General features: G+C 52.6%; 7 protein-coding genes across 7 annotated transcripts; 5 read left to right on the forward strand and 2 right to left on the reverse strand.

Moving 5' to 3' along the window:
* Positions 1–5,364: 5,364 nt before the first annotated feature.
* Positions 5,365–7,069, reverse strand: J4E90_009607 (uncharacterized protein; the record flags this gene model as incomplete). The annotated part of the gene is made up of 2 exons (XM_051439126.1): positions 5,365–6,471; positions 6,518–7,069. 2 exons carry the CDS (start codon positions 7,067–7,069, stop codon positions 5,365–5,367), a joined length of 1,659 nt encoding a protein of 552 aa, XP_051287203.1.
* A 775-nt stretch (positions 7,070–7,844) lies between these two features.
* On the forward strand, positions 7,845–8,697 carry J4E90_009608 (uncharacterized protein; the record flags this gene model as incomplete). Its single annotated transcript, XM_051439127.1, has 2 exons — positions 7,845–8,010; positions 8,057–8,697. 2 exons carry the CDS (start codon positions 7,845–7,847, stop codon positions 8,695–8,697), a joined length of 807 nt encoding a protein of 268 aa, XP_051287204.1.
* Positions 8,698–8,944: 247 nt separating this feature from the next.
* J4E90_009609 (uncharacterized protein) lies at positions 8,945–10,557 on the forward strand (the record flags this gene model as incomplete). Its single annotated transcript, XM_051439128.1, has 2 exons — positions 8,945–9,346; positions 9,409–10,557. The coding sequence occupies 2 exons, from the start codon at positions 8,945–8,947 to the stop codon at positions 10,555–10,557; spliced, it is 1,551 nt and encodes a 516-aa protein (XP_051287205.1).
* A 553-nt stretch (positions 10,558–11,110) lies between these two features.
* Positions 11,111–12,629, forward strand: J4E90_009610 (uncharacterized protein; the record flags this gene model as incomplete). The annotated part of the gene is made up of 6 exons (XM_051439129.1): positions 11,111–11,126; positions 11,184–11,293; positions 11,344–11,513; positions 11,565–11,642; positions 11,734–11,879; positions 11,926–12,629. The coding sequence occupies 6 exons, from the start codon at positions 11,111–11,113 to the stop codon at positions 12,627–12,629; spliced, it is 1,224 nt and encodes a 407-aa protein (XP_051287206.1).
* A 4,245-nt stretch (positions 12,630–16,874) lies between these two features.
* On the forward strand, positions 16,875–18,491 carry J4E90_009611 (uncharacterized protein; the record flags this gene model as incomplete). Its single annotated transcript, XM_051439130.1, has 3 exons — positions 16,875–16,881; positions 16,925–18,158; positions 18,206–18,491. 3 exons carry the CDS (start codon positions 16,875–16,877, stop codon positions 18,489–18,491), a joined length of 1,527 nt encoding a protein of 508 aa, XP_051287207.1.
* Positions 18,492–20,388: 1,897 nt separating this feature from the next.
* Positions 20,389–22,349, forward strand: J4E90_009612 (uncharacterized protein; the record flags this gene model as incomplete). The annotated part of the gene is made up of 2 exons (XM_051439131.1): positions 20,389–20,394; positions 20,547–22,349. 2 exons carry the CDS (start codon positions 20,389–20,391, stop codon positions 22,347–22,349), a joined length of 1,809 nt encoding a protein of 602 aa, XP_051287208.1.
* A 1,176-nt stretch (positions 22,350–23,525) lies between these two features.
* ALTA7 (Minor allergen Alt a 7) lies at positions 23,526–24,360 on the reverse strand (the record flags this gene model as incomplete). Its single annotated transcript, XM_051439132.1, has 3 exons — positions 23,526–24,027; positions 24,142–24,197; positions 24,304–24,360. The coding sequence occupies 3 exons, from the start codon at positions 24,358–24,360 to the stop codon at positions 23,526–23,528; spliced, it is 615 nt and encodes a 204-aa protein (XP_051287209.1).
* Positions 24,361–24,723: the final 363 nt, after the last annotated feature.

Here is a 24,723-nt window from a genome sequence, read left to right on the forward strand (position 1 = left end):
CGCAGATGCGTAGTCGGCTTCTGCTGACGTTAGGCAGTTGACCTGGTGGAATACGGTCTCATGCTTCAATATCATGACAGAGCTCGCGATCGTGGCCTTGGAATTGGGCATAACAGCGCAACTTCACATGCGACGGCAACGGAAGGCAGCGGTCATGGCTTTGTTCTCATGTCGTTTATTGTGAGTACGAAGCCCTACACGTATCTCAAATACTGACAAGCTACACAAGAGTTCTTGTTGCTGCTGCGGTTCAGCTTAGCTTCTTCAATCGCGACAGCACCAATTCCGCTTTGAAAGACGACATGACACTCGGTTACTGGCGCTCGTCTATCTGCAACCAGATTGTGCAATGTTTTGCTATCGTCACTACATGTCTTCCGTATACCAAGCTTTTCATGGAGGGTTTTGAGTCAGGACTTATGCGATTGGACGATCTGCGCCGTCGAGGAGAGCAAACCTCCAAAGACGACAGCAAAGGATACCAACTCATGGACATATCGCGATCGGGACGCTCCGAAAATTCCAGACCCTCATACAGCGGGCCGGATAGGAGCATCCAAGTATCGAAGAGTTGGGCAGTGCAAGTAGAACCAGTAGCCCGCATGCCGGCTACAACAATACTGCAGTAAATCTATATCTATAGTATGTAACACAGTCTAGAAAGCACAAACCAACACATGTAAAAATTGGCGCGGCATTTCAGAAACGCACACCCTTGCTGTACCCTCGTTTCGCAGTGCAGGTGGCACGGCACGCAGCATATGCGCCTAGGTTTCTTCCAGCAGGTCTTCCGGATTGGGACAACTGGTGCTACGATCCTATTGGTGAACAGGCTATAGGTCAACGGTCGGGATCATTACGAGGATCATCTCGGCTACAATGTTGTGCATAAGCGGCCCTAGTTCTTCATCTATGCGGCTACTTGGTTCTAACGGCAACTCGGTTCTTTCTCTTTATCCTTCTGCTTATTCTCTCTTTCATCTCCTCCATCATCGGTCGTCTCACGAGTTCCGCTCTTATTGCTGTGTCGACTTTTCACCTGTACTCGTATTGGTGGCACGATGGCGTTCTCCTCGACTAAATCCAGTGAGCCGGAACTAAATACTCTAAGGCCACGTTCTAGCGACAAGCACGATGATCTTGCTCTGGCAAGACTGGGGAAGAAAGCTGTGCTGAAGGTATGTATCCCTCTGCATTGATCACGAACATGGCTGATGCAAGTACAGCGTCGCTTCGGCTTCCTATCTATCCTCGGTTTCAGCTGCACTGTCTTGATCACCTGGGAAGGATCTCTTGTGTACGTCGTACTACCTCGTAATACACGTTGACACGTCGCTGACAGTTTCTCAGGTTGTTCCTGGTCGGCTTCCAGAAGTGAGTACACAGCATGACACAACACATCGACCATGAGACAGTTGTGCTGAAAGAAGCAGTGGCGGCCCCGCTGGTGTCATCTATGGCTACCTCATCGTATGGCTCGGCACCGTATCTGTGTTCATGGTGCTCAGCGAGCTTGTTTCAATGTACGTCCGGCTTGAAATCCGCGTTTTACGACGAGGAGTCAATTGCTAACCCTCCTCAAAGGGCGCCTACATCTGGTGGTCAATACCACTGGGTTTCCATGCTGGCACCAAAAAGCTCTCAAAAACTGTTGAGTTACATCTCAGGTGTGTAAACCTAAACCCGACGATCTCTATCGATAGCGTATGCTAACGCGGCTTCCCCGCAGGGTGGCTCACTCTCTGTGGCTGGCTAGCATCACTCGGGTCCGGCGCTTTCCTCACTGGTGGCCTCATTCAAGGCCTTCTCATGCTCTGCCAACCGGATACGTACGTCCCTCAGAACTGGCACGTCACTCTCCTCTACTGGGCCATCATCGCGTTCTGCGTCTTTATCAACATTGCTGCTGGATGGCTACTACCCAAGTTCGAAGGAGCGCTATTGGTCTTGCACATCCTTGGTTTCTTCGCCATCTTGATTCCCTTGCTGGTTCTTGGGCCACAGGGCAATGCGAAAGAGACCTTTACCACGTTCGTAAACATGGGACATTGGCAGAGTCAGGGGTTGAGCTTTTGCATTGGCATTATGGGAAGTGTCTTTGCGTTTGTTGGCGGTGATGGGCCGATTCATGTGAGTGTCTGCCTACTTTAGATCAACTTCCAGCATCCGGCTTCGCAGCAAGACACTAACACATCAATATAGCTATCCGAGGAGATTCAAAACGCACAGATCGTCGTACCTCGCTCCATCATGACTGGCATCGCCATCAACGGCTCTCTTGGCTTCGTCATGATGGTCACCGTGCTCTTACGAATGGGTGATCTCGATACTGTACTTCTAGAGAACCCTGCGTTCCCGTTCATGGCCATCTTCCACCGTGCCGTTCAATCACGCTCCGGCGCCGCCGTCATGGCATCCATCGTCATGGTGCTGACCATCAGTGCGAACGTGGGCTTCTCCGCATCGACATCGAGAATTTGCTGGGCTTTTGCTCGAGATCGGGGTCTACCTGGATGGAGAACCTTGAGCAAGGTATGCATACTTCAAAGCCCTGTGTTTGAAAGAAAAGTAGTATTAACATCAACCAGGTCAGTGATCGTACATCCATCCCCGTCTACGCCGTAGCCTTCACAAGCTTCATCGCCTGCCTTCTCGCACTAGTAAACATCGGATCCACCACCGCCTTCAATGGCGTAATCTCCGTCGCTATCGCCGGCCTCTTCTCCTCCTACCTTCTCACATCCTCCCTCCTCCTCTACCGCCGCTGCACCGGCGCCATCCTCCCACCCAGCGAATCCTTCGACACAGACAGCCAGTCCACGACCAGCGACGGCATGGTCCGCGCTGTATGGGGCCCCTGGCGTCTTCCTGGTGCTATAGGCATCGCTAACAACGTCTTTGCCTGCGCCTATCTTAGCTTTGTTTTCTTCTTCAGTTTCTGGCCTAGCTTTGCGGAGGTTACGCCTGCGAATATGAATTGGGCAATCTTGGTAACGGGTACGATAGCGGTCATCAGTGCGGTTTATTATGCGGTTTGGGCGAGGAAGACGTATCATGGGCCTGTTATTGAGATTGATGAGCGAGATTTGAGTGGGAGGGTTAGTGTCGTGGAGCAGCGTCTTGAGATGGGTAGTAAGTAGATGCATTGAGGTTGGTTTATTGTACCGTATGCGACAGGCGGGTAGAGTATTTCGATACTGGAATGAATTGTGTTTGTTTGAGTGTTCAAGAGGTTACATAGAAATTATTCTTGTTACGCTACGCACGTACGCGTCCACTTTAGGGTCCATTTCGCTATGGCTACCTCGGCGTGCGAAGAAGTCATCTACAAATCCCCAATTCCATAACCCCCACATATCCCGCTTACTCCAACTTATCATCCACAATCTCAACCCCCACACCATCCCCAAGTTCCTCCAAAAACGTCCTGCGTATTCCCTCCCTCTCCCTCTCCCCCACACCAGAAACATCCCTCAACACAACCAGTTTCAATCTCGGCAGTCCACAAAGCATAATGTATTCCCGAATCCACAACCATCTCCCCGTCGGATAATATTCATGGTCCGTAACAACCAGCTCAATCCTGTTTCTCTGTCCAATCGTAAACCTGTGTAACATAGAGTGGAAACCCGCGAGTACCGTTGCGCCGAAGGTGTTGTGCATGAAGGGGTAATAGGCTCCTAGGTCACATCGGATTTGGCGGCAGACGAGCGGGAGGTTGATGGCTAGATTCTTTGGGATGGGATGCATTTCCCAGGTTTTTTGGTGGGGTGGGCGGCATCCTAGTCGTTTTTTCTTCTCATTAGTGGGAAGGGTTACGAGGTAGATTTCATGACCGCCCAGGGCGTAGTAGTAGATTTGGTTTCGGATTTCGCTGGGCAGGCGGAGGAAGGGGGAGTTCAGTTGGTTCTGTGAGGCGATGGCTTGGTGGGCGGCGGAGATAGTTTTTGAGGTTCTTGGTGACATGATGGTGGTGTTGAGATCGGGGAGAAAGTGGTATGGAGGAATGGGATTGAGGTGTAAGGCTATATAACCGTATGTGAGAAAGACGTTCTTTTGGAAAGGACAGTCCTAAGGGCATGATCCATGGGTGGCCAGACTCATACTTCTCGAAGTGAGTCAGTACCAAAGTATCACTACAAATCATCGAATCAACAGCTCTGCATTGGAACGTAAGACACACCTATCCGCACCCAATAGCAGGCATAAGAAGTCCACTTATCTTCCTTTCGGTACCAACGAGCACCTACCTTACCCCATCTACATCTCTCTTCCATTTCAAAACTTCCTCATAGCATCATTGACCAGATCCGCGCCAAACGTCGCTCCAGCCCCGTAAACCGCAGCATTCCCAAATTTGTGCGCTAGCTTACTCGCCCATTCGTGGTGCTATCCTTCAGTCAGCTTCCCTAACTTCCAAACGTCACTTGCGGACTTTTTTCCTTTTTCCTTTCTTGCCTTCCAAACTCGTAGTCTTGATGTAGCGTGTGGCATGAAATTTAGCAACATAAGAGCATACCTTTGGATGGTTCGGATTCGCCGGATGCGCCGGATCCTGCGCTTGTTGCGCGACGAGCGCGGGGTTGAATTGGTTCCCTCCATCTACATACTTGGGATCGATGTATTGGGAGGGTTGGCCGTTCGGTTGCTGGTGCCCGTTAACATCTGCTCTTAGTCTCCACCTACGAACTATACTCTTCCACTTCTTGAGTCCAATCATGAGTCAAGCAGACAAGACAAAGGTAGGAAAGATGTAGTAGAAAGTATACGTACAGGTAACTGCGCCTGAATAGACTGCAACTGCGGCGCCGCCAAAACACCACTTGAGACGAGATACTCGAGTTCGGTTTTGATGGTACTGATGGAGCGGTTGATTTGCGCTGCGTCTGGCATCTTGATGGTATGCTCTCTTTCTAACGACTAAGAATAAGAGGGAATAGATGGACTTATTACAAGGGAAGCAGTAAAAAGAGTAGTAGTTCACTGCCAAGTTAATGCGTGTTTCTTGGCAGAAAGCTTGATTGAGATACGATCGAGGCGTCGATGGTGGGGGGTGGGGGATGTGCAAGTGACGTCAATATTCTAGACTGCTGGTTCCGTCCGAAGCCTACTTAGATACACACAGCACTCAAACCACACGAGATAGAGTTCAATGTATAACTTTCTTTCAATAGCTTATACTAGCGAGCATGATCTCGCATCTCTATACGATATACAATTCTATAGTCCTTCCCATCCAACAATATCGGAACAGGGTATTTTCTATGGACCTTTCTTTCGGGACGCCAATGACAAGAGATTTCGTAGCTATACACAACAAAAGCAGAGAGTAGGTCCTGTTTGATGGGCGACCTTTCCTCTTTTTTACTCCTTCTTCGCTTTAGCGGGCTTCTCACCCTTGCCGGTAGGGTCATCCATCTTCAAGGCGCGCTCATCCTGTTCGGCACGCTCGGCGCTTCCACCGGCGGCATCACCAGCGCTGGCCTCGGCTTCTTTGCTCTCCTCTTCGGCCTTGGCTTCCTTTGCCTCCTGTGCGTCCCGGGCAGGCTTCTCGTCAATGTCCTCGTGGTCCTTGGGCGAGGCTGTGGCCTTGTTCTCAACGGTCTCGGTTTGCTCGTTCTCCTCGTTGATGAGTTCTTGCTGCTCCTTGAGGACCTCAAGACGCTGCTTGTTGGTTGCGGCACCTTCGGCGTTGCGGACCTCGAGATCCATTTCGTGGTACAGCTCCTCAGGGATACTGGAGAGGACGGCTTCCAAAGCATCAATTTGAGAGGTCATCTCGGTCTCCTTGCCCTGGGCGTAAACGAATGCGTTGGACAGCACGAGAAGAGTTGATGGAACGCCGTGCTTCAGGCGGAGATCGAGCCAGCTAGTGAGGTCGTCCCGTAACCGGCCAGGAGAGACACCATAGGTTCGTAGACCGCGGCTGGCACAGGCAGTCTGAAGCTCAGGAACGGAGAGACTTTCAACACCTTCGTAGGCAATGGCTCGGTCGTCACGCTTGATCTGGCGCATGCGCACGCGGACCTGGTAGCGCAGGAAGTTGTCTGTACCGAAAGAGGTGATGTTCATGTAGCGGCAGATGGAGACCAGCTGAGGGCGAGACAAGTTATCCAGGGTGAGGTCGTCCTTGAAAATCTTGCACACCTTGATGATCTCCTCTGGTGTTGGCTTCTCTCCCGTGGTGCGCACCTTGCGGAAGAATTCGGCAAACTCCTCTGTCTGCGCGTTCTCAGCAGAGACAGGCAGGCCAGTCTCCTTGAGTGTTTGACGAAGGAAATCGCTAACGTCCTTTCGGGTCGCTCGGAGCGTCTGGGCTTTGGTGTCCTTAGCCGACTGACCCTCGTACGTGCTGGGCAGCATGTTAGGGAAGAGCTTGAGCGCTACAGGGAGCAGCAGTTCGGCGAAGGGGACGATAACGAAGGGCAGGAAAGGTACCAAGCGGGCCAGATCCTGTACGGTACGTTGCAACTAGGTCTGTTAGTATAATTCACAAATACTGGCTTCAAACACGTACTTGTCGACGCTCACGGCGGGTAAGCTCGTACCCAGCGGCCATCTTGAGAGCGAGTTTGGAGCTAATCCGGACCTCGAAGCCCAGCAGCTTGGTGCCATCCCAGTAGTGGACCAATTCCTTCTTGACCTTTTGCCAGACGGTCAACTTCTTCTTCTCTGCGTCCCTTTTGGCCAGAATCTTCTTCTCGTCCTTGGATTCAGCAGCCGACTTGTCCATCTTCAGCTCGCTTAATGTTTGGACATCTTGCGCGGGTGTCTTCGGGTTGGAGGTTGCGCCAGACTTGGGGATGATGGGGTCCGACTTCTCGACAGACTGTTTTGACTGTTGCTGGGGCTTGAGGAGGTGCTGGTTGGCCTGCTTGGGGTCGAAACCAGGAGGCGGATAGTTTTGCGCATTGTTCGATGTCGACTCAGTTTGGAGGGCGCGTAGCGGAATGAGGATGCGAATCGCGGGTGAGTTCCTCAGCATGGGGCGATGAGCTCTGGTAGTGGTCCTGATGCCCGCTCGGAATACTGCGGGCGCTGCCCTGGAGGCAGTGCGACCGGCGTACATTGCGCCGGGGGAAGTGTAGGGAGTGACGTATATAGTACAACGATTAAAGTAGTGTGGGTAGTGAATCAACAGATGAAGGGTAGAAAAGAGAAGGCTGTGTGTGTGTTGGGAATTTGATGCAAGGAGTGTGGAGTGATGCAGCTCTGAGAAAATGGGTTCCTCTGACGTTGCGTCTTCGGACTTAGTCTCAGGGACCGCCGGGCGATCTGCTGGGTAAAGCTTGGTCGCCACCAACGGGCGCATAAGCCATTCGCCTGACGCGCATCATGGTGACAGCTAGGAAGATACCGGATGGACGCATGACATGTGCGCCATGGGACGCTACAGGCAGGCAGCAACATGTACCTCGGATTTGTACGAAGAGACGTAAGGACCAATGGGTATTCTCTATGTGTGTCGGCATATTGTCGCCAATTGGCCGAGGCGCTGGGGTCTCCGATGTCCGCAAGAACGACAGCGCGGCTTGCGAATGGCATGCCGTGAATGCTGGGCCGTCCCCTCACTCCACGCCTATCCGACGGTAATCGTCCCTCTCCCATCTTAACCCAGGTTCCGCGTCTGGGCACTCCATAATTCCTCCTGTCACTTCTCTCCGTACCCTAGTTCCGATCCTCCATTTCATTCCACACAATTTTCGCCATGGATTTGTTTTAGTAACTACGAGCCCTCGGCGGAGCCCTCGAGCTTTATTCACCGTACCGACCTGGACTACACCTAGCAGCATTTTCCTAGATCGCCTCTATAGCATACAGCAGCGACAACACACATTACAACAATGACCGTCCAACGGTTGTCCAAGGCCGCCAGGATCATACTGGTCGGCGCGCCTGGCGTCGGGAAGGGAACTCAGACGGAGCGCATGATGAAAAAATTCCCTGAGCTCTCGTCAATCAGCTCTGGCGATTTGCTGAGGAAGAATGTTCGGGAGCGGACACCTCTCGGTATGCGCGTTGCTCTCTCCATACCGAAAAATGCTGACTTGCGCAGGCATACACGCCGAATCCACGATGAAGGCTGGCAAACTAGTACCCGATGCCATGATCCTGCGCCTCATCGTCAACGAACTCACGAACCGCGGTTGGATACGAGACAACGCTTTGCGGCCATATGCGCTCAACTTCAGCTCCATGGACGTGCCAGAGACGACGGTAGATGCAGTCATGATCCCCTCGGCGGTACGGGCCCCCCGCTACACCTTCTCCAACAGGCCATCGGCTTCATTTATACTCGACGGCTTCCCAAGAACCGCCGTCCAAGCGATACAGCTCGACAACATCGTACCCATCAACATGGTAGTCAACCTCAACACCCCGAGTGACATCATCATCGATCGCATATGCAACCGCTGGGTACACGAGGCATCGGGGCGTGTCTACAACACGACATTCAATGCGCCAAAGGTGGATGGCAAGGACGATATCACGGGCGAGCCGCTGACACAAAGAGCGGATGATGACCCAGAGGTGTGGAAGGCGCGGTTGAAAAACTTCAAGGAACACAGCGAGCCTCTGCTGGAGCATTACGACAAGCTTGGCGTGCTCTGGACGGTCAACGGGAACAGCAGCGACGAAATTACCCCGCAGCTTTTTGAAGAGTTCAGCAAGCGCTTCGGCGCCCATGACGATTGATGTGTTTTCCATGTCTCGGATTAGGTCTTGGTTGGTTAAAGGTCACTCACGATACCTCTGTTTTCTCTCACAAGGGTGGGCTATGTTTGGCGGCATTTCGGTGTGGACGCGGCAATTGCGCGTGTTTGTTAGACAAGTCGCACTTTCTCCATTCACTGTACATGCTTGGTGACCCTCCATGGTTGTGGCGGTTAGCTGCACTCGTTATACACTATTAATCATATTTGTAAAGCTCGCTCACTACATCATGGTCGCTGTAAAAGACTCTCATTGGCTTCATAGGAGCGCCGACAACTTTGAAGCCATGTACGAGCGCGTCAGGAATCGTGCGCCCACCTTGGAGGGCGCTAAGCCCGGGTACCCAGCCGACGTCACCGATTCACCTCCGAGCTGTCCAACACAGCCCACGCCAACAAGCCCGCCATATCAGTTCGACGATCTACTCGACGACCCCGAATACGACCGGATTAGCGACTTTGACGAGCTTGAGAAAAGCCGCCTCATATACATCCGCGATCCGCAGGAGGTCCGCAGACGCGCAATGGCGGCCGACTTCAGCGAAGGGCGCCTGGAGACGTTTGTCGGCAGCCCGCAGAAAGAGCTGCCAGGCACACCAAACCAATATGTCTCGTACCTCGTAACTACAAAGGTGTGCCTCTTCCTGCAGCTCCACTGTTCCTACGTGTTCGGGGTCTAATAACATCCCCGCAGTCCGACTTCCAGTCCTTCCAGAAACCCGAATTCTCCGTCCGCCGCCGCTTCACAGACTTCGTCTTCCTCTGGAAACAGCTCTCGAAAGAATACCCGCAATGCGCCGTCCCGCCGCTGCCCGACAAGCACAAGATGGAGTATGTGCGTGGAGACCGCTTTGGCCCGGACTTCATGCAGAGACGCGCCCACTCGCTGCACCGCTTCCTCAAGCGGATATCACTGCATCCAGTGCTACGGAGAGCGGCCCTGGTTATCAACTTCCTGGAGAGCCCGGACTGGAATCAACACATGAAGGGACGGTCATCAAGAGCTGCAAGCGGCTCCGACCAGGGCGGCGGCGGCTTCGTGGATGCTGTCACAGAAAGCCTCATCAACACCTTTAGCAAGATTCACAAGCCGGACCAGCGCTTCATCGAAGTTGTCGAGCGTGCCAACAAGCTCGGCGAGGATCTGAACAATGTGGAGAAGGTTACCGTCAAGGTAGCCAGGCGACAGGGTGATCTGGAGACCGACTACGCCGATCTAGCGACACAGTGCCAAAAGCTGACGACCATGGAACCTGCGGTCGAAGGGAACCTGACATCCTTCGCTGCTTCTGTAAATACAACCTCACAGGGGTTCAAGTCTATCCGCGACCACACAGACCAGAACTACCTCACTAGTCTGCGCGACATGGACGCATACATCCAGGCCGTCAAGACACTACTCCGCACACGAGAAGGCAAGCAGCTCGATTTCGAACAGCTGAGTGAGTACCTTGCCAAATCTGCCGCGGATCGGGATTCGTTGGCTAGCGCGACAGGGGCCGGCATGGGTGCGTCTGGCTTCCTGCGATCCAAGGTAGAAGACTTCCGGGGTATCGATCACGACCAAGCGCGCCGGCAACGGGTCCGCAAGCTGGAGGTTGAGATTGAGCGACTCACGGGCGAAGTTGAGCTGGCCAAGAAAAATAGTGAGGCCTTTGACGAGCACACCGTCAAGGAGGTACAGGACTTTGAGCGCATCAAAGCGGTCGAATTCAAGGATACTCTGGGCGACCTCGCAGATGCGCATGTCGACTTCTTCCAGGGCACTATCGAGACGTGGGAGAAATTCCTGGAAGACATGCGCAAGGAGGAGGACCAGAGGAAGGCTGCTGCGGAATCATAGAACGATGACCGACGCGGACCTACTTTGAAGGAACGACAGGCGCCCACACCCGTTGATGCGCCGTCCGAGTTGAGGTACAGATTTGGAAGTTTTGAGTGAGTGAGCGGAAGGCAGGGTGAGCCTCCACGTGGCAAAGCTCAGTGTAAAGAGCTTGGACAGCAGTTGTTCCGTCGGCATTTGTATGTAATGATAACCCATTGCGTTGCGCATCAGTCTCAGACTAGCATCTCAAGTACTTTGTTTTTTACTGTGTAATGTTCGCACCAGACCTGGGCTGTGATCTTCACGTGCAACAGCGATTGGAGCCAAGCGATGACGTGCAATCTCGCATGGCACCAACCCTTGCAGATGGCTCTACCGAGCCGACGGACCCGTACCCTTTAGAAGTTTGACGCCCGCCAGAGCCATCCCGTTGTTCATCCCATCCCACAAGAGACAGGCGGCACCTGCAGCGCATATTCCCCGCTTCACCACATGGCCACGACCCTTATATAAATTAATCCGCCCCGCCAAACTCATGTCTCTCCCACACCCCGTCACACACAATCCCGCCATGCCGCCGAGCAAAGGTACGCCCCCTTGACGATCCCCCGACGCGCATCCAACTGACATGATTAATTGCGCAGAAACCGCGAGGCATGAGTGCGTCTCCGAAGATGCGCTGCAACACCTCAGGACCTACAAATACTCGAGCGTCGACAAATCCTTCATCTCCCGCTACATCCTCAAGCATTACGTACGCACCCTGCACCCGCGCAACCGCAACGCGCCCTGACGTGAACATAGTGGAATGCCTTTGTCGAACTGCTGCCGCTGTGGCTGGCGCCGAACCTCGTCACGTTATTAGGCTTCTTCTTTATCCTGGGCAACGTCGTGCTGCTAGAGCTTTACATCCCGGATCTGGTCGGACCAGCGCCCTCATGGGTATACTACAGCTTCGCCTTTGGCATGTGGATGTAAGAAATACAACAGCACAAGGAAGTGAGGGCTACGCTAATCTCCTGCAGGTACTCCACCATGGACAACGTCGACGGAAAGCAAGCGCGCCGAACCGGCACCTCGAGCCCGCTGGGAGAACTTTTTGAGTACGTGATGAACACAGCCCAATGCGCCAATATCACGATACTGATTGTGACGTAGCCATGGGATTGATTCTTTGAACTGCACTTTGGCCAGTCTCCTCGAGACGGCGGCCGTTGGATACGGCTCGACCAAGATTGGCGCCTTCACTGCGCTGATCCCTGTGCTGCCCATGTTCTTCTCGACTTGGGAGACATACCACACCCATACGCTGTATCTGGGCTACTTCAACGGTCCTACAGGTACGTTAGCTACTTGATTGGCGCGGACATTGCTAACTCCTCACAGAGGGACTCATCCTTGCATGCACCTTCATCTGCATGTCCGGCTACTTCGGCCCAGAGATCTGGTCGAAACCCCTCGCGACCTACTTCCCATCCTACAAAGCAGAAATCGGCGACGTAACCCTGAAGGAACTCTGGGTACCCATCATCCTCTTCACCTTCTTCGCCGCCCACCTCCCCGCCTGCATCGTCAACGTAGCGAAAGCGCGTCGCTCCAGGAACGAGCCTCTGCTGCCCCTTCTCAAGGAATGGACACCGCTAGTCATCTTCGTCGTCTCCACCATGGCCTGGCTCGGATCGCCATACTCGAAACTACTAGAAGACAACCACCTTGTCCTCTACTGTCTAACCATGTCTCTCGTCTTCGGACGCATGACCACCAAGATCATCCTCGCGCATCTCACACACCAGCCCTTCCCTTACTGGACCATCATGCTCGCACCGATGATCGGAGGCGCCCTGCTCATCAACCACCCCTACTTCACCATCCCCGGCACGACGTTCGGTCCCATCTCCGCTAGCTTTGAACTCTGGTACCTACGCGCTTACTTCGTCTTCGCTGCTGTTGTATATGGCAAGTGGGCGCATTTGGTCATTACAAGTATTTGTGATTACCTCGGTATCAACTGTCTTACTATTCCTAAGAAGACGAGTGAGAAGAATGGGAGGGCGAATGGGGTTGTTGATGGAAAGGGCCGGACTGACTAAATCTTCCTTGGCCCTGGACGAAAACCTTTCGACACGCATAGACTGGGCGGCACGTCTCCATCATCGACTTTAGCGTTCATCCGCATCATATCGCAACGCATCGCAGCGCAAGCGATACTTCACGATTATCCGACAAAGACCGTACATTTGACGTTTTTGACGACCTGCTTTGGATATACACATTTTTATTAAGCCTTGTAATTAGCAATGCTGGATCGTATGTTGCGATTCCAGCTTGTTCTCACTTATTCATCATCAGTAGACTTTTTAATCGCGTTTTCAACAACGTTTGTATAGAGAAAAGAAAGAAGAAGGGGAGGTTGTACAAAGGGGGAGGGGAAGGAGAAAGTCTAGAGCTTAGGCTTGAAAACAAAGTAATGGATATGAAGATTTGAAGTTGAAGCTGTTCAATCAATGTCTATTGCTCGATGAGTGTTTCCACCTGATTTCACTTGAGGTGTTTGGAGCAAGCAAGCATGCGAAGCACACGTCTTATGGCTTTGCCACCTACCTATGTAGATGGGAATTGAATCGAGCTTCCCATGTCTGTTGATACAACCTGATACGTAACATGACGACACCCGTACCATATCACATATTCAAATCTTTGTCATCGGAGGCTGCTAATAGTCCACTCACCATACAAAATTGTCTCGAATCTCCTCTCCTCCGCCTCCCCGGCGAGATCAGAAATCTCATATACATCTACGCCTTGAACCCCCATCTCAGCGGTATCCAATCCACTACCTATTCGCAAGAAGGACGGTGTGTCGACAAGTACATGCCGAGACGGCTGGCTTCATCTTGCGACTGAATACGTTCGGGTTCCAACACGGTCAGACTATCGCCTCTTTCGTCAGGGGCATACCGCGTGACTATGTCAATCGGGTTGAAAATATACGTTTGGATTTCCATCCCGCTGCGGTGACGGCGGGTCATGTCAAGGAGATGGGGAAATATGGGCTGGATTGGATGAAGGGGCTAAAGAGGTGCGTTGTTGTTACGAGGGATAGAGGGGAGGGACAGGATGGGGTTGACAGTGCGCTTTGGGGGGATTTGGGGTTGATTGGGCGGGGGTGTGAGGTTGTGTTTGAGGAGGGGGAGGCGTGGAAATTGGATCCGGAGAGTGACAGCGATTGAGGGGAATGATAGTGCGCTACATTTCCTTCTTAGCACAAGATGAATTCTTGCTCTGATACATGTTCGTCCTGCTGCTGATCGAAGATTTCTCCTTTCATGAGGCCGTGTACGTAGCATTCTCCGATGACCTGATAGAGACCATCATTGCACGGCCTTAGGAGTAGTGGCCAACAACAGCCAAACAGAATAGCGACAACATCTCCTGGGCGAGCTGTTTCCGGAGCCAACCCCAAATAACCCTTTCTTGTCGTAATCAAAGCTCTGTGATCTAAATAAGGTAAGGCCAAACGTACACATCGCAGCATAGCGCTGGTATCCATACTTGGCTCGTAGGATTGTGGGAAGAAAGTTCGAAATCTCTGACCACCGATACAGAAGTCGGCGTTGTATCTTCTGAACTTGTCCCATCTTTTGAAGTAAGTAGATCGAGTAAAAAACGGATCAGAGGCGATATTGGCAAGGCTGTCGTCCGTGTCGCCACTCCAATTCCACGGGATCTTGAAGATTCGACCCGACGAAATCGTAGGATAGCCCATAAGAAAGGTGATCTCGATTATTGCCTCTAACTTTTGACCTCTGTATCTATCAGAGACGACACCTGATTGCGTGGCATGAGAATCCAGAGGTGGCTCGGCTGCGATACCATCGACTGTGTCGATGTGGAATCCGCTGCACGCAAGATAGGTACGATCCTTCTCTTTCTCGATGAACCTAAATCGAGCAGGTACATCTCTGCTCGCCCCGTGAAGTGGGTTATCGTAGATGTAGTCGCGTTGGAGTGGCTTCCTCCAGTCAGGTACCCACGATGGCCAGCCTTTCTCGGCCGAGATACCTCCAAAGACGATCTGATCCAATCTTCCCGATCCCTTGATAGCCGACTTCATGAATTTCGTATATATCTGCTGCACCGGGAGCGAATAGTCTGGTGTGACACCAGCAGAGATAGAAGGATCTAACAGGCCAAGTATACTGTAAATTTTATCCCTTTCGTCTGTAGCGTCCGCTCGACCAACAAGACTCAAGACAGGACCTGCGCTGATCCCAACATCGCTCTCGGAGGTAATAGATATGAGATTTAAAAGACGTTGAAGCCTAGTCTGCATACCGAGTTGCACACTGGGGTCGGACGAACCGTTTGTTTCCTCATAATACTGGGATAAATGCAGAACCCAAAGGGCGCCCGCACGTAGCATTTCCCTCGTCGATTTAGACTTCCCGCACAGGAAAAGAGTCGAATTGTGGTTCATGGCGAGCTCCTGGATGATCCAGCACCGGTTCCAATATGGCTTCTGTGCAAAAGCCAGGAAAGTGGGCCTGCCGAAGAGAGGCAGATCGCTTCGAGGCGTCAATCTGCTTTCCTCATCATGACCATAAGGGTACGATATCTGAAGTGCGGGCCCATGCATTCCCTCCTCTTGACCCAGCCAGACTATCACAGCTCTAGCTTGTCCGTATATCTCTTTCATGCGCTTGACCTGTTCATTTCGCTCTTCGATATTTTCCTGATCAATGCATAATGAATCTATCCAATAGCACATACCAAGAAGAGTCTCTTCCAGGTTTCTCAACGCTCTCAAGGCTCCTTCGAGATTGCGCGGAACGCTTTTGCGGAAACCGTTTACACAGATAATCTTTGTCTCGCCTATATCGCCCCATGTGTACGACAAGGCTTCAAAATCTCCCCAGTCGTAACGACAATCGCTGCACTGAGAAGAGTTCCGATGTAGACCAGCAAGTGTCGCCGCATCGAGTGTCCTTCGTTCGAGGGTTGAGTCTCGTAGATCCACGGACTTGGTGAATTTATCCCACGCTATCGGAAATTTCCGGTCCTGTGAGTCTTCCTGATGCGGTTGAGAGTCGAGAGAACTCTGTAGTGATACGTTTCTGATGGAGCATTGAATGGTGTCGTCGGTCGAGACTGGGCTGGAAAGATTGAGAAACTCGAGAACACGAATCTCGTTCTGCGTCTTGTCGAGAGGCTCGTACTGCATCTTGTGCATATGGATGGGCCGAATTGCATTGAGAAGAGGAAAGAAACCGCTTTAGCTTGTGATAGTCTGGGAAGGACTTTTAAATTGGACGTTTCGATACACTCAAGTCAGTGTTTCAGCATACCGAAAGAGACTCAGACTTGTTAACACTGAGATTGTCGACTTATGTAGCCAAGACGCTTCGGGAAGGACATGGAAACTTGTTCTTCTTCTACTTCACTCACCGGTTCCCAATGACGTGGGAGAACCCTAGATAGCAGGAAACTCATTGGCTCACGGGGCTGTGGCTATATGCCAATATCGAATCAGATCCATGTGAGGCGCATGATCTCCCCGCACTTACCTGCAGAACCATTATGTGGTGCAGCAATCATGTCTTCATCAAGCGGGAGGTGGTATCGATATACCAATAGCACATGGCTGGATCTGGTGTCAGCGCTGTGCATCACTCTCACCGGAACGCCATCGCTGTATGTGAGTGAACGTTGGGCAGAGACGGGAGGAAATGATGAAGTCTCACGTGTAGTGTCTGACAGCCCGTATGAAGGAGTGAGATTAGAGGTGTGTCCGATAGCGCAAAAGCTTGATTGTAAAGTAGTTTACTAAGTGCATCTCAAGGTGCGATGTGAACGGATCAGAAAAGGGCGAAAAAACGCGGTTATTTTCACCCGGCAGATACCATAGAGCTGTAGTGTTACGGGGAGATATGCCATCAAGTGGGTTCAAAAAGCTGTTGGCGTTCAGGAGTATAATGACGTTCGATGGACTACGCTGATGGGGTGGTTGAGTGAAGGAGAGCGCGGGGTACGCCCTTGGAATTTCGTTTCGTTAGCGCGGAATCTGACTGCCCACATAATTTCTGTGCGGCAACAACCAGCGCCCAGCATTACCGCAACTTCACAACATGGCACCCGCATCACTACTGGACCTCGTGTCCGCGCTGCCCGACACTGCAGGATGGGGCCCGCCCGTCACCAGCGAATCGATGCTCGACGGCGTGCCGTTCGCGCCTTACTCCAAGGCGGACAAGCTGGGGCGCATGGCCGACTGGACTGAGGGCAAGGACCGCGAGCGGGGAGGACGCCAGCAATACGGCAACCGCAACTACAGGGGTATGTCTGGTGATGGTGAAGGAGAAAGAAGATAGCTGCTAAGACTTTCTAGATCAGCAGGTATACGGCGCGAACCAGCAGACCAACCCCTTCGCCATCCAGGCCGCCGAAGAGGAGGCTACCTTCTCCGTCGTCGACAACACACGCACATCAGCCCGTGGCCGAGGATTTGGACGAGGCGGCGGCACCGTGTTCCGTGGACGTGGAGGAGCGCGAGGTGGACAGGCGCAACGCGGCGGGCGGGGCACCTTCCAGCGCGTTGGTGGCCGTGGTGGAAACCAGTACGACAACCAGCGCGGTGGACGTGGCGGCAGGGGAGGACGTCGCTTTGGCTGGAGGGACGACAAGCCCCAGCGCAACCGTGACGCTTCCGTGCAGGTCAAGCCCGAATGGAACGTCATGGAGGAGATTGACTTCTCCCGTCTCAGCAAGCTCAATCTCGACACCCACGAGGGCGAGGATATCGACAACTACGGATTCCTCTACTACTACGACCGCAGCTACGATAAGCAGCCTGGTGCCAGGACCTCGGAGCGCAAACTCAACGTCCTCGACCGTGCCGCCTACAATGTCACCACCTCCAGCGATCCTATCCTGCAGGAGCTCGCCGACAAGGACGAGGGCACTGTTTTCGCTACCGACGGTGTTCTATCCATGCTTATGTGCGCCACCAAGTCTGTCTACTCCTGGGACTTGGTCTTCACCAAGCGAGGCAACAAGGTCTTCATTGACAAGCGCGATGGATCAAGTCTGGACATGGTCACTGTCAACGAGAACGCCGCAGACGCGCCGCTTGAGATTTCCGAGGGCAACAAGGACTCTATCAACAGCCCTGGTGCTCTGATGCTGGAAGCCACACACATCAACAACATCTTCCCCCTCCAGGTCGTTACCGAGTCTGAGAGCCAGAAGGTCAGCATGCCCCACGAGCATCCCTTCTACAACGAGGAGGTCGAGACCGACCCACCAGCCTCCAAGGCCTACAGGTACCGCCGCTTCGATCTGTCTCTGGACAAGGACGAGGAGCCTCTGCACCTGGTTGTCCGGACGGAGTTGGACGCTGTTGTTAAGAACAACATCAACGGCGAGGACCAGTACCTGACCATCAAGGCTCTCAACGAGTTTGACAACAAGGCGCAAGGTGCCGGTGGAGCGCTCGACTGGAGGTCCAAGTTGGCCAGCCAGAGGGGTGCTGTTCTCGCCACTGAGATGAAGAACAATTCCTGCAAGCTTGCACGTTGGACTACCCAGAGTATCTTGGCCAAGGCCGACACCATGAAGCTCGGGTATGTATTTCAATTTCTCACATCCGACTCAACTAACATGACTACAGTTTCGTCTCCCGTACCAACCCCAAGAACAACAACGACCACGTCATCCTCGGTGTACTCACAGCCAAGCCCCGCGACTTCGCCGCCCAGATGGCACTCAACCTTAACAACGGATGGGCTATTGTTCGTACCATTGTCGATATGGTCCTTCGCATGGACGAGGGCAAATACGTCCTGGTCAAGGACCCCAACAAGTCTCTTCTCCGCCTCTACTCAGTACCTATGCACACTTTCGAGGAGGAAGATATCGAGGAGATGCAGGCCCCGAACGAGGATGATGAGGAGTAATTTTTGGGTCACAAAAAGGGATGCGGTTCTTTTCTTCAGCGATATCCGTAGGGATGGTTACATGATAGCATGCATGATAGACGACATACCATTGAATGACGACGCTGGACGATGCTGTCCTGAAGCTGAACGATTATATTTGGTAATGTGAACCTTGGGTGTGAGAGATATCTTTCAACTGCCAGACTCGTCACATGCGAATCGATAAGTTTAGTGATTCGTTCGTAAGGTGCACAGACCTTACTTGTACCTGCCAAGTCGCGTCAATGAACCCGCTGAACCCTTCTTCGTCTACACTTGACCTCTTGCGTCCTCTCACGCAACAACAATCTGTGCGCGCTTTACTTGGATCGCTTTTGTACATATCTCTTACGATGGATTTTGAAAAACTCAATATCTACTTGTTCGTAATCAACTATGGACGATGAACACGAGCTTTTGGTCCACATCTCCGCTCCGGCTACTCGACAAAACGATCAACTTTACCGCTCCTTGGCCGACGCTTATCTCGACTTTAGACCGCATCGAAAAAATGTTGAGGAGACATCACAACACGATGTGTCGAGCCAGTTTGCTGCTTCCCGAGTGAGCGACCCTTCGCCACCAAACAAAGGAAATTCATTTCGCGAGTCCGTCAATACCTCCATCTTATCGACCAACAAAGATTCCTACGGCAGTTTCCCATCTCACTTATCGTCTGATGAATATCCCAAAAGATACGTCGGCGCGTCGTCCGACGATGTGGGACAAGACGACTTTGCGCCAACGTCTAGTCGGCTTGCGCGATTAGAACGTATCCATCAAAACTGGAAAGCGCAAGCAACCCCCAAGTCAAGCGCTGCTAGCAAACGGCGGTCTATAAAAGATGTCCTCAGCAGTCCGGAGGATGCTGACACAGCGTTTATTGAGGATACGCAAGCTGCGGTTCAAGCACTACAGAGTCAATTGCAGGATAGCTTTTCGATGACTTCCGAGAACACGTCCGGAGACGAGTCGGACGCTAGGGATGTTACGCAGGAGGCTTCTTCGTCGCCTGCTGAGACCGCGGAACGCACGATTGTCGCTACAGCAGACGAGCCGGATGCGCCTAGCACTACGTCTTCGCCTCAGGTACCTACCGCAAGTGTGGACCGTCGCGAGAGTCCACGCCTGGAAATCGCTAGCGATATAATAGAAGCCAAGACGCCTGTTTCTGCAGAAGTGCATCCCGAATCTAGCAGCATCGTCTTAACACAGCAAGAGAGCTTCCGCTCATCTGATGCGCCAAAGCCAGTTTCCCCATTAGCAGAAGACCAAGCCAGTGAGAACAGCAAGGTGCAAGAAATCGACAATTCCGGTCCACCCATAGACTTTACCGATTATCCGGAAATAGTTGAATCTCCACCACCGAAGATAGGTGTAGAGAGTCCGGAGGCGTGGCCTCGGCAGATAACACCCTACCTGGAAGCCCTCAAGGAACAATATCCAGGCAAGTTCAAACCAGTTGGAAAGTCACGCGATCCAGTGGGCAATGAAAGAGGTCATTGGCTCATTGACTTGTCGACTTGGCCTGCGCAGGCTCAGAAAGACCTTTGGGATGGCGTGTGTGAACCGCTGAAAGATGGCAGACTCGGCTGGGGTGCATATCTCTACCGAGCGAAGGGTACTTCTGAGACTCTTGGGATGGTGCAGCTGTTCAATTGGGGAGAGCTTGCAGAGCATATGTGGTTGTTGTTGTGGGTTTGCTCTAAGGGGAAGATAGCCGGCGCTGGTCTTAAGTGGAAGGCCGGCCGTGACGTGATCTTGGTGATGGCATGAACGAATGTTGAACAACGGAAAGAATGTAGGATCTCGGAGAATCTACCATCTGCTGCATGCACAAAACCAAGTCAAGTGCTCTGTTCACCCCAATTTTTAGATGAAGGTTTAGTGAAAGTAAATTACCGAATAGCGCCTTTACGCGACCGACATAACCGTCCTGCACGCGTGAAACATGGATGCCAAGCGACACGTCTGGGGTCGCTGACCCCCATCATGTTTAGCACCGTAGCGGCGCAACGTTTCTTTTCCACCTAGCTATGTAATATATCGCCTGAAGACGCGATCATGTCTTCGCAACCGCACAACGAATCGCAAAGAGTGCCTAGCTCCGATGCTGGCACCGACGAGCGCACCCTGTACGACCACACCTCCGACGATGAAGGCTACGACGGCAGACCATCTGGCGAGCTCGACGAACGCGATCACGACATTTTAGATTCGGAAGATGAGCGCGAGAGGCTTCTTACGCAGAAAGATGGTGGCAAGGGCTTATTGGGGCGCAGAGCCTCGAGCGTCAAGGTCGGAAAGTGGGATAAGAAGAAGGAGATGAAGGAGCGCAGGAAAGGCGGCAATGAAGAGTCGAGTGCGCTCATGTACGAAATGGAAGAAGGTATTGGTGCTTCCAGTACAAGTTTCCGATCAGGAAGAAGTTCATTGAGCGATGAACAGCGACTACTTGCGAGCGAGTCGCAGAGGAAGGTGTGTAGAGTCTACGGATGCGCGAGCGAAGCTAATGGACTACAGGTACGCAGAAAGAGTCTATACCGCCGAATAGCCATATACGTATCCATCATCGTCCTCTTCGTCGTTCTCCTCGCAGCCACGTACAATCTCTCTACCCCGAAAGATGTCAAAGAAGCAGCAGCCATGCTCTCCAACGGCACCTCACTCTTTGCGCCGACCACAATCCTCATATCGCTCGACGGCTTCCGCGCCGACTTCTTATACCGAAACCTCACACCAACGCTCAACCAGTTCGTAGCAGAGGGCATATCGCCAAAGTACATGATGCCCAGCTTCCCCAGCGTCACATTCCCAAACCACTACACAATGGCTACGGGCATGTATCCCGAAGCGCACGGCGTAGTAGGAAACACATTCTGGGACCCAGAACTCGAGCAGGAGTTCTATTACACAGACCCAAAGCGCAGTTTACAACCGCACTGGTGGGGCGGCGAACCTCTCTGGGTGACAGCCGAGAAGCAAGGAGTCAGGACAGCAGTCCACATGTGGCCAGGCTCTGAAGCGCATATATTGAACCAAGAGATTGCCTACATCGACAAGTACAACGGTTCCGAAGTCTTGCCTACAAAGGTCGACCGCATAATGGAGCTCCTCGATCTCCCCGGCCCCAAAGACATCGGCGCGAGCGCAAATACACCGCGACCTCAGCTGATCGCAGCATACGTCCCCGATGTAGACGGCGACGGCCACCGCTTCGGACCCAACAGCACCGAAATCCGCAAGACGATTGCCAACGCCGACACAATGATGGCAGGTATTCTAGCTGGTCTCCACGCGCGCAACCTAACAAACATCGTCAATGTGATAGTTGTCTCAGACCACGGCATGGCCACCACAGACAAAACCCGCCTAGTTCAACTCGAGGACCTCATCGATCCCGCCGAACTCTCCCACACAGACGGCTGGCCGCTCTATGGTCTGCGTCCTAAAGACCCAGCCTCGCTGCACCGTCTCTACAATCAGCTCTTAGACCGTACAAAGGATAACCCCAATCTCGATGTCTACTTGCGGGATGAGAATATGCCGGAGCGCTACCACTTTAGCAGAAACGACAGGATCGCTCCGCTGTGGATTGTGCCGAAAACAGGCTGGGCGATTGTAACGAAAGATGAGTTTAACGTTGAGGTAGGGATGAAGACGGGCGAGGAGTATCATCCGAAGGGACTCCATGGATACGATCACGAGCATCCGCTTATGAGGGCTGTTTTCATCGCGAGAGGGCCTGCGTTCCCGCATGAAGCTGGGAGCAGGATGGAACCTTTCCGTAAGTCTTCATCTCATTCACATCATACATACCTATACAGGAGGAAGTAAACTAACACCACGCCAACAGAAAACATCGAACTCTACAACATAGTCTGCGACTCCATCGGTCTCAACCCCGCGCCCAACAACGGTACTCTGCGACTCCCATTAAAACCAGTCGGTCTGCATTCCGACGATGACTCGGTCTCTGGCAACGAAAAAGAAACACCCGAAGATCCCGTGTCTTCTTACACTCTCTCTTCCTCCATCACCCTCCCTTCTTCCCTCCCGTCACCATCGAACCTCGCATCCATGCCCGCAACAGACTTGAACTCCCTGTCCAGTATCGCAGCGTCAGCGTCTGGGCTGGAAGATACGAGTCCGAGTTTGGAGGATGTGCCTAGTCGACCTACTCCACCGAGTGGTGGGAAAGACGAGTTGAAAGATGGCGAGAAGAGTGATGGAAAAGATGAGGAGAAGGGAGAGGGAAACAAGAAAGAAAGCTGGTGGGAATGGTTGACGCACAAGGCGGATGGGATAAAGGATTGGGTGGATGAGTTCATTCATGATCATGTCCCGCAGGATGGAAAGGAGCAGGGAGAGAAAGACGGGTAGAGAGATCTGACGGAGATAAGGGGTTTGGCGTTCTCTTTGGGGTTGGTATAGACGGAGCGTTTCTTTTGGTAAGGACTTCGTTGAGGTCTTGTGTGATAGATTTCAGCTTCAGCAGTCTGGTTCTGGGTTATTTGATAGTAGTTGGACAGAATGATACCCAATCTTTTCTTCACCAAAATATTCCTAATTTCTATTGCAATGTAAAGTCATTTGTCCCAGATGGACAATCACTTTCAAATCTGCGCGACAAATTTCTAACAAACATATACATTGGACAGCCAGTTCAGTCATCATAGGTCAAGCTACCATAGCGGGATTGATGAAGGTATTACTTTATTTCATTTATCTCGTTGCACAGCTGTCTAAACAAGCGAACTATAGAGAGCGGAAGAAGGAAAATGACAGAAACGTCTACATGATATCGCACTTTGCAGGCAATCCACACGGACCCTCCTTATCCTTCTCTTCCGGCCCCTTCTGCTGAGGCTGCGATGAGGAAGCAGCGGCAGGGGCAGATGTAGCAGCAGCAGGCGCAGCAGTAGTAGTACCGTTAGTCGCCGCTCCCGCTCCATTTACTCCCTCAACGCTCTTCTCACCCACAGCATCGCCAGCAGTCTTTCCGCCATCTAGTCACTGGTGGGCCTTGGCAACCGCCTCGTAGAAAGCCTTGCCCTGAGCCTTAGCAATGTTAAGCTCAAGCTCAGAGGGCTGCCTGCTACCGTCACCAGCAGAGAAGGTACCAGCGCCCCACGGGCTACCACCGTGAACCTCGTCGAGGTTAGCAAGCATGCTGAACGCTGTCTTGTATCCGAGCGGCACGTAGATGAAGCCGTGGTGCACAAGCGTGCTCATGCTGGTGATGGCAGTGGTCTCCTGGCCGCCACCGAGGGTACCGGTTGACACGAAGACACCGGCGTATTTACCCCAGAAAGAGCCTTGTTGCCATTGCTTGCCCGTCTTGTCCCAGAAGGTCTTGAATTGTGCGGGGAAGTTGCCGTAGCGGGTGGGGATGCCGAAGAGGATTCCGTCGAATTCTTCGAGGACGGCGGGGTCGTCGAGGGTGGGGATCGAGGCGTCCTTGGGGGGTGCGTACATCTTGTCGAGGACGTCTTGGGGGAGGGTCTCGGCGACTCTGCGGGTGGGTTAGTTGGTGGTCTTGAGGGAGATGAAGGGGGTGTGTGGATAGCAATTGCAATTGCCAGCAGCGAGATGATGGTGTTAGGGATATTGGAAAGGGAATACATACTGGAAGAGCTTGGCGTCACCACCCGCCTCCTTGATACCCTCCAACTCAGCATCGGCCTAGCCATCTCTGTTAGCACAAGCTCTCAATTGTCAGGTATCAATCGAGTGGGGAGCCGTTTCGCAACCAAGAACAGCTCCCCATCTCAACACAATCGCAACATACCATCTTCTTGATGTGGCCGTACATGGAGTAGTAAACAATCGCGATCTTGGGAGCCATCTTGAATAACTTCCTAGGGGGTATCACAAAGAACGAGTAGAGTACGAACGATTCGAGAGAGATGAGTATGTAGTGAAGAAGTAAAGAAGAGAGCTTTCGGGGTGGGGTATGCACCTTCTACTTATACCCAGCAGCCAGCACCAGCACCACCGGGGGCTGGCATGTGCATGGTGCATGAGATAACCCAGACCCCTTGTCGACAGTCTTCGATCCCCATAGACTGTGTCTATCTCGCAATACATCATGCCATGGCTACTACATCATCCACCGGCCCAATCGCACCGAGCGAGCTTAGCTACCTAGCTGTCCTGTAAACAACTGCTTTGCGCCATTCTGCCCCTCATAGCGCTCCTCACTATACCA

Source organism: Alternaria incomplexa (assembly GCF_024043165.1).
Source record: "Alternaria incomplexa strain BMP 0042 chromosome Unknown scaffold_16, whole genome shotgun sequence".
NCBI lineage: Eukaryota > Fungi > Ascomycota > Dothideomycetes > Pleosporales > Pleosporaceae > Alternaria > Alternaria incomplexa.